Below are 9,973 nucleotides of genomic sequence, written 5' to 3' on the forward strand. Positions count from 1 at the left end.
TATGTGAAATCTCTCTCTCTCTCTCTCTCTCTCTCTCTCTCTCTCTCTCTCTCTCTCTCTCTCTCTCTCTCTCTCTCTCTCTCTCTCTCTCTCTCTCTCTCTCTCTCTCTCTCTCTCTCTCTCTCTCTCTCTCTCTCTCTCTCTCTCTCTCTCTCTCTCTCTCTCTCTCTCTCTCTCTCTCTCTCTCTCTCTCTCTCTCTCATATGTCTTAATCAATAGCAAATTAAGTGGTCTGATGTTCTTCAAAGGGATTCAGTGCTTTCTAGTGTTGTTGCGATTTTCTATTTTGTTGATGGTGGGTTTGGAAGTCTAAGTTCTAGTTGATTTTCTTTGGATGGAGTTTCGTTGTGTGGGTGTTATTCTTGGTTTTTGTTTCTCTTGGTGGTTGGTTGGGTGTTCGTTCATTTTTGCTTATGGGTGTTTCTTTTCTTGTACTTTTATCTAGTCCCAAGAGCAGATTTATCATCCTCATCAGACCAATCTTCTTCAGTTTTAAGGACACATTTCCTTCTCTTTCTTTTTCAACAGAATGCTCCCATTCTTTTAAAACAACCTTCCAAGCCTTGCTGTCCATGGATTTCCGAAAAACCACCACTGTGACTTTCCTCCAATCATAGTTTGAACCATCCAACAGAGGTGGTTTGTTGTTGTATCCTCCTTCCTTATCGATAGTACCGGGAAATATTCTCTCTGGAGCTCACCCAGTAAAAAGAACAGGACGTCCACACTGATACCAATTGAAATTCTGACACTTACAAAACAGATGTCAAGACAGATGTCCTAACACCACACAATGTCAAGACAAATGTTATAACATCTGCTGACAGACAACACAAATATCAAAACTAAAATAAACTTGCAGAATGATAAAGAACACTTAATTTTTAACCCAGTTTAGTGTAACAACACCTAATCTAGGGGCTACTAAGCCAGAAAGGAAATCCACTATTATCAGTAGTAGTTCAAAGCCTAAACAGTCTCAACTTACAACTTTTTCTGCTAATTACTACCTAGTGCAACTTCTACATAAAACTTAACATCTAGATATGAGAAATCAACATCTCACTTCAAATCACCTCATTGATAAAAACAGTCACACACCCCGTGACCAGAGGAACCAAATAAAAAAAAATTATACTTTCAAATAAACAATATTTAGTCAAGAACCTTAACTAAGAACAATAATTAATCTTGCTTAAAAGCTTAAATAAAAAACAATACTCAACTATCTTGCCTAAAAGCTTCAAGAGTGAGAACACATGTCCATCTTAATTGAACTCCCCTCAAAACACTAACCTTTATTGAACCCATGATTTTCCTTTTGTGAATTCTTGCAAAACTAGTTTTAGCAAGTCCTTAGCATGTCACAACATCTGGCAGAACATCTACCAAAGCACATAACAACTGAAATTGTTATGATAGTAGGTCAAGATGTTTCAACGTCTTGTTTAACATCAGTTAAGACCATGTTTTAGAAAAATTATGTCAATCACAAAACCATGGAACTAACATAATATATTTTGAATAGAGAAATATATAAGTATTTTCTTTTACCCATTCAATGTATGTTTGTGTGATTCCAAAAGTAGAGCTTCAGATTCAGTGCAGACTTACGAGGTCGATGTATGGCCAACCCACCACGACATATGAGGGGATAGCTTCCAGAAGGAGGTGTACCATTATTTCCAATGCTTTATAGTGTGGTGAATTTATTAATGTAGTCACACATGCGTGGCGTTTGCGACAACACCCTTTATTTTCTTTGTGCATATGCTTTACGAGGTAAGGAATTGATTACTACAATCGCTCGCACATGGTTTTTTGCGACAACACCTCTGACTTTCTCTGTGCATGTGATTTACGCTGTGGAATATTGATTTCTGTAAGCACACGCATACGAGGTTTACGACAACACCCCTGAATTTTTAAATTGGGGCCTCGATTCCTTCTGTCATACACCGAAATCACTATTACTGAACATAATCATAAATAAATGAATATTTTAGAACTTACAACATTTTATTTATATTTGACAATTAATCCTACCTACGAGGAAAATGGTAATAGAATCTAGCTGCCGCTTATTCTCTCTATTTTCTTTTTATTTTCTCAACCACTTCTTGGGGGATAAATGTCCATGCTTCTGAGCTGGTCGGTTAAGGAAGCCAAGTTGATTTTCATTTCCTTTCTTTTTCCTTGGTCTCGCTGAAAAGTTTGATATATTCTATTTGTTCCCTATAGATTTGCATTGATAGTGACCGTTTCCCCTTGAAGATTATGGTATTTGAGCTTAAGGTGTATTGGCACGACTACTACATGCAGGGTGGCCATGAAAGGTCTTCTTAAAATGCAATTGTAGACGCTCCTAGAGGGGACCATGAGGAATTGCGAATTAAAAAACCGAACATATTTCCCTTCCTCTATTGATATTATTAGCTCGTAGTACCCCCTAGGATGGATGGTCGTACCATTGAATGCTTGTATGTATGAACCTTAATATAACCATGAAATCCGTCTTTCCAGGCTCATCTTTTTAAACAGTTCAAAATACATGATACCCCATGAGCTACCGTTGTCGATTATAATTCGAGAACATCAAACTGCCCAATTATAAATGCAATCACCAAGGGAAGATTTCTTTTAAAGTCCATCCACCTTCTCAGAGTCTCGTAACCCTAACATAGGTCGACCTGATCTTTCCATTGACTCACTGCCATTCTTTCTATAGATGACCGACATCCCTTTGATATTTCTCTTAATGGTCCTCTTGGAGGGGAGGTTTGCTCTAGATGTCCCTCTGGTGATGGTAGTAATATACTGGAATTTCTCATTGTTAACTTCTTTATCTTCACTACTGGTCCAAGCGTCGATAGTTTTTTAGGGAGATTTACCCTTGGGAGACTTTTCCCATTCTCTTTTTTCTCTCTTCACATACTCAAAAAGTTAGACTCTCTTGATGAACCCCTCAATGACATCCTTCAGTTAGATACAGTCGCCGGTGTTGTAGCAATGTCCCTTGTGAAAGCGACAATAGTTGGTATTGTCTGTTATGTACGAATCTCAGGTGGGAAATGGGATTCTGATTCCTCACTTTCGAAACTCTATGTTAGCATAGTCTTGGTAGATATTTTCCCATAATACATTCAACAAGGTGTATTTATCATACCAGTCATGTATTTTGAATCAGACTCATATTTCCATCGACGTGACTCCTTTATTTCCTAGCGGCTAGAGTTGATGTCAGTGGAAGCGGGGTTTTCAAACTAGATATTCAGCTTTTCTTCCAGGATCATGTAATATTTATCGATGCTCAACATTTCCTGTGTGGTTCATGCTCCTTTCCTTCCTAGCTTTAATATGAAGGGAAGATCTTGTAGAAGGTCACTCTCGAATATCTATCACTTGAGACCTTCTTCGATTCCATATACTTCCATAACTACTTACATAAATCACTCGATGTAATACCATAGACTCTCATTCTTCCCTTGAATAACCCCATTCAAAGCAACTACTGTCATTGGCTGCCTTTTTCGGGAAGTGAATTGAGCAATGAATCTTTCGTCGAAATCCATCCAGGACTCGATACTCCCGTCTGACAGACCGTTGAACCATAACATACCTAGCCCAACCAGAGTTAGCCAGAACAACTTGCGTTTGGAGACTCTATGGAAACTTAAGTAATTCAATTGATCATTAACGAGTTCCACATGCTCGTCCAAATCTCCCTTTCCATTGTATTCTTTTTGCTTGGGAGGCTTTTCCATGGATTTCAATATTCTGCTGTCATAATTCCAGGTGCATAGAGGATGCTTTGTTGGTTGCTTGGTGAATTATTTTCTTCCCATTATGAGGAAGGAGAGTGGCTACCTCGCTCTCTGATAAGTGTTCAATTGTTGTTTCGGTGAATTAATTTCTTCTCATTATGAGAAAGGAGAATGGCTACCTCGCTCTCTGATAAGTGTTCAATTATTGTTATTATTAGTAGTATTTTGTGCCTCTTATTACTTGTTTCTTTGTATTAATATGTCAAAACCTCAACTTTATTATAAATACTAACTTTATAGTTTTATCGTGTAAATATTGTATAGATTAATCATTTTTGGTTCAATTTGTAGGATTTATCTCATTGTTGAAGCATTGGGTATTGGAACCACAAATAAAGCTTCAAGATTCATTTTTGGAAGGAAATAAGGAGCTGCAGAGTAGGCTTAGCATACTTCTAGCGCACTAGAAATTTTGCTGACCGAGGTGAGCGCATTAAGCCCTAAATTGGGCGCTTAGCGCAATTTAAGGCGGTTTGATGCTTCAAGTGGGAGCGCGCTTAGCAGGCTCTGACAGGGCTAAGCGCAATATGCAATTTCTCACTCGTATAAATAGAGTTCTAAATTATATTTTTAGGGTGTGACCTAATTTTGATAGAGGGGTTTCGCCATTTTTAGGGTTTCGACCATATATTAGGGTGAGACACCAATTTTGGAGTGTTAGATGCTTAGAAATCAACAAGTGAGGGTGCATCTTCAAGATTGGAAGTTGGATTCGAGTTGATTGTTAAGATATCAAGGTTGGGGCTGATTCATATTCTTTCTTCTCTTTGTATTAAACCTTTTCTTACTGGGATTTGTGTGATTTCACCATAGTTGTATGTATTTCTTTTAAGCTTTGTATTGTGAACTTTTTTTTGATTCAATATAGATGCTAATCTTCTTTCATAACATGTTTGATTTGTGTTGAGAAATGAATTTCAAACTATTGACCGAAGATTAATCATCCGTCGTTAACCAAACTCTAGACATAGATTTTGATGTTGATATTCACTTTGTATCAGCTTTTCATGTTTGCTTGTTGTTTAATATGTTGATTTATCTTCTAATAACGAACTGGTATAATCCCCCAACGCTGCTCTAGACATATTCGGTGTTGACGAGTGATATATGATTATAGAGATGATTAACTTTGTTCACATGCTAAGATTATGAGAATGCATATTATTATAGGTATTTATTGATTATGGTGTTATTTGTAATCTTTGCCTAATTTAATATTGAGGACACATTTGCCTCTGTTAGATTCTAAATGCTAGACATATCTTTAGGTTTAACATTCACGAGAGTATCAGTTCCTAATGCTTTCATATTGTTTGATAGGTCGAGACATCTCCGATAAAACAATAAGGTTGAAACTTCAACAGTTGCTTTAGACATAAACTCTATTGTGAGCGATACGTGATGATATTGATGAATGTTTAGATTGCATTAAATTGATTGATAAAATGAATATTCTATGGGGAATGAAATTCAATCTTGAAAAGTTCTATTCTCTCTAAAACTTTAATTTTCCATTTTTATATTCTATATCTTATACATGTAAACAACTTGCACACCCAAGCTTAGAAACATAGCGACTGTTGAACGGAATTGATATTACACTAATTCCTGTGGAGACAATAAAACAAAAATACTTACTATTGCTTGCTTCTTTACCGCAACAACACTCTCCCTCGGGGTTTTGGGGGAGGACTCTGACGCTTCATGCTCCTTTGGTAATTTTTCAACTTTGGAGTTGCAACTCTTCTATTGCAGTCGGTTCAAGAGAGACAACCTAGCTTCGCTTAGACATAGCCTCTTGAGAAGTGACTCCTCGTGGTGGCGTGTTGTGCAAGCATTCCTCGAGACAAAGCAATTTTTCTTCTATCGCCTGTGAAATTATCTATCGAATAATTTTGTACATACTATTTAGCAGTTTATTGGTGCTTTGCACCCAAGGTTGGCTTGAATTAGTTGGGAATCAGCCAAGGCTCCAAGATGTAATGTTGTAGGCTCTATTGGAAGTCTAATTGAAGGTGCTAGAATAAAGCCAATGATTTGAGGAGCTTGGAGCAAATTTGAATACAATGGAGTCTTTGTTACTTGATTCACAACACCTTAGGGAGGAGGAGGTTGAACGATCAAAGTTGATATGCTATGTGGTTGGATCGAACCCGATAGGTCTTCGTGTTCATCTTCAAGAGCTCTTGATTCGATGACCTAAAAAGGTTTTGAGTCGACGAATCGAAGAGCGAACATGAAATTATGGAAAAAATGGGAATCAAAAGTTGATTCCTACAAATGGCGCCATTGTTCGGTACTAGAACTAGAAATGAAGTGAAGATCAGAGATACCAGAGAATCTGAGCTTCCTTTACGACAAAGAGGAGGATGACCTACAATGTTAGCACACTTACGCTCAAGTCAGTGTGTGAATGAGAAGAGTGAATTGAAATTGAAACTAAGTACCTGAAATGGAGCGCTATCTGTATATAATGAAGAGGAAATAACAACCTGCTATTTGTTAGTCGTGAAATGTAGAAAGCCATTGAATGTATCTGGAGTTTGGATCTTATGTACTTATCTGCAAAAGAGTTCTCGTGTGTTTAGAAAGTTTTGGAAGTAATATACCTCTCTTAAAGTGGTTGATTGAAAATCAATATGATCGACAATATATATATATATATATATATATATATATATATATATATATATATATATATATATATATATATATCATCTATTAAACACATCTCTTCCTTTCTCGTCACTTTCACTCTTACGAAATAACTATAAAATCATTTCGATTTCTATTCATTTTCTTATCTCTTTTATTTTTTAATATTCAATCCTTTTCTTTTTTTATTTCTATTTTTTTACGTCCAAAGAAAACATAAAAGTTTTTCACGGTGTAATTAAAAGTGGTAAAGAGATATGTCAATTGAGTAACATGACGCAACCGAATTATTGTTCTTTTAGTTTTATTTCTGTCATATTATTATGTACAATATCTCATTTGTACTTTTTCTATGTCTCAAAATAAATATCTCTTTAGAATATCAATGTAATATTTATTATTTTTTCACTATTATGCCTCTATATATTAATTTTCACGTTTTTTCACAACTCCACTACCTATAATAAATAAGGATATTTTAGTAAATGAAATTAAATTTATTAATATATCTAATCATTTTCTCAAGAATCACCCAAGCTTAAATAAGACACTTATTATGAGACGGAGGAAGTATTATTTAACAAAGTATTGTTGAAGACACCTATACATGATTCTTGCATCAAACTTGTACAAGTATCAAAAGTACTAAAGGTTAAGACCAACAGCATAAGGAAAAACATCAATTTTCCCTTTGAAACACTCTCAAACAATCTCAATGAAGCTTTACAAAACCTTGACAACACCTTGAAATCTCGTCATTACCGGCAAACATATAAATTCACAAATATGCCATAGCTTTTATTTATAACATATTAAAACAGAGTCACTGACTATATTATGTCATCATTTTGAGGCCAAATACTTTAAAAATTAGAAATCTTTAATAAATGTATGCGATCACATAAATTAAAAAAAAAAGTGTGAGATTAAAACTTTGAGCCACTATCGATAAAAATGCGGACAAAACGGTCTAAATTCTGTGTGCAATTCTATCAAATATGTCAATATGTCAATGCTTTCTAATACTTCAAACGTTAAAATGATCAAAAGATAGACACATGATAAACTAATTTTCACACCTTTTGGAATGTGATAACCCATGGGAATTATAGGAACAAGTGGCCCCATGCTCATCAAAAGTAACAATCAAATCATGCTCACCAAACTGAACCTCTATGCTGATATTTTTTTTTGATGGGTTCAGTTTATGCTGAATTGGCCTTTCCATATCCAGGAAATTAATATACTCTAATATGTGGTCACGTAACAAAATGTCCATTAAATTGATTCACTGAAAAACCTCTAAGTGCAAAAATATTATTACTAGTGATTTTCGTGTGTTAAGTATAGTTATTATTAGAAATCAATACTCAATATCTTACAAAAAGTACTCCAAGCAAATATACACTACTAGTCATACTCATCAACACCATCACTCATCCTATAAATATAATTTACTTATTATTCCCCTCTCTTATGAACATAAACCAAAAATAAAACAACAAGCTTAATCCCTAGAGTTTCCATAAAACTCTAGCTATATTATATATGTATATAAAACCACACAAACTTCATAGTAGCATGAAAACTCATCACTTGTCCCTAACATGGAATACATTAGGGGTTTTTATGACAATATCATACATATTGATGGAGTTGAACTTGGAGAAATCTCTAGGTAGAGAAATTAGGTCAATAGAAGAGTGTTTATGAAATTGGTACAAATCAGGATCTCCGTCGTAGTACCTTTCCCAACCTAAACCAACCAATATTCTCTCAAGAAAAGCATAAGAATTTACCACTTCTCCGGTCGGCAAGTGAACCAACATCTTCCTCTTTCCATGTCTTCCTTCCGATGCCTCCGCCTGAGGATTCTCTACTAACCGAAACACGCCATTCTTGAACACCCAAACTCCAGACATTTTTTTTAGAATGAAGGTTTTTTTTTTTTTTGGTTTTGGTTGAGGAACTATGAGAGGGGTGTGAAGGGTATATATATGTGTCAAAAGTTGATATGAGACTAAAATAAAACAAAGGGAGGATACTCTATCTTTTTTTGAAGTGGAAGAGTTGAAAGTGATGTATATGGGGTATGTTTCACTTTGGCATATAGAATCTATAGGTTTGTGGGGTGACCGTAGGGTTTGCACAAGTACTTGTTGGGTTTGATGGAGAGAGTATCTTCTTTTGGTTTAATATTGATGATTCATTGCTTTTGGATTGTGCAGTGTAGGGAGGGAGGACAAGGAATCTAATTTATTTATTTGACAAAAAATAAATAGAGGAGAAAAAAATGGTATCTAGTTAGCTACAATAATTTGTGGATCAATCACATAGTCACACGAGATGTCCACGTGAAGATTGTGGGGACTCAATTTTAGATTGTCATGGGTGTTCCCGTTTGTGTTTGGTACTCATCATTCGGAATAATTGGAGACCCTTAAAGGCAATTTTTAGTACTTTTTGTTTAGTCCAATTTTAGAGTATGTGAGGTGGTTATATATCATTTTCAACGAGGCAATAGTTATTTGAAATTGGTATTCAATAATTTATTTCTCCATAATTAGATTTTATCCTAGACATATGATTTTTTTTTCATATATTTTTTATACATGTTATTAAATGTTTCTTTCAATATTTAAATTTTATTTATTAGAATTATAGTTTGACTTAAATCATATCTATAAAACCGACTTATGAGATGATGATGATGTTATTTTATATTTTTTTCAAGACTATCATTTTTTAATACACATTCTCACGACAAACACTATTGAGTTTGTTGCATGAATATAAATAATGAATGGTCCGTGACTCGATCAAACTCGGATTCCATATTAAAATTAAAATTTAATCTAACTTGTCCTTACAAAATCGATTTGTAAGATGAGCACTATCACTTTATATAAACTCTTCGAAGCCTTTATCTGTAACCAATGTGATAATTAAGATTTTCTTAATATTATATTTGTAACATATTATAGTTTCTTTGCATTTTTTAATAATTTTTTTTATATTTGTATATGTAGTGTTATATTTATGAGAGTCCTAAACTGGGGCGACGCCAAGATCCTCGTCTAGCATGACATCGTCCGAGCTACACCTTCACAAAATATGGGGGTTCGCCCTTGGGACACGTGACATGTATGATACCGTTATCCTCACATTAGTCACAAGAGAATATAAGTAAGGGTCATACCACGATTCTCTAAAAGGTAGGTAGTCAACAATCTTCCCTAGTCAAGGGGGGAGCATTTACTGCCTCTAAGAGTTTTCTAGATCCTAGGTCCAAAAAGCTTATATAAATACTTCTCCCCCAGTAAGAGAATAAACAGACCCTAACCGATATAGTCATATCTAAGAACTACGCTAAAATACAGAGCCTCTCACCTCACGTGAGCAAGCCCTCTAAAACTATCGTAAAACTACCACACATGGCTTCCCTCCACTGTAGGAAATCTCTAATCACCCTAAATTGTTATAAACCTACTAAG

The 9,973-nt window shown here is 35.1% G+C and overlaps 1 protein-coding gene across 1 annotated transcript; it reads right to left on the reverse strand.

The window, feature by feature from the left end:
- Positions 1-7,742: 7,742 nt before the first annotated feature.
- Positions 7,743-8,731, reverse strand: LOC131600443 (flowering-promoting factor 1-like protein 2). Its single transcript, XM_058872606.1, has one exon. The coding sequence runs from the start codon at positions 8,399-8,401 to the stop codon at positions 8,072-8,074; it is 330 nt and encodes a 109-aa protein (XP_058728589.1). The 5' UTR covers positions 8,402-8,731; the 3' UTR covers positions 7,743-8,071.
- Positions 8,732-9,973: the final 1,242 nt, after the last annotated feature.

Source organism: Vicia villosa, linkage group LG4 (assembly GCF_029867415.1).
Source record: "Vicia villosa cultivar HV-30 ecotype Madison, WI linkage group LG4, Vvil1.0, whole genome shotgun sequence".
Classification (NCBI taxonomy): Eukaryota; Viridiplantae; Streptophyta; class Magnoliopsida; order Fabales; family Fabaceae; genus Vicia; species Vicia villosa.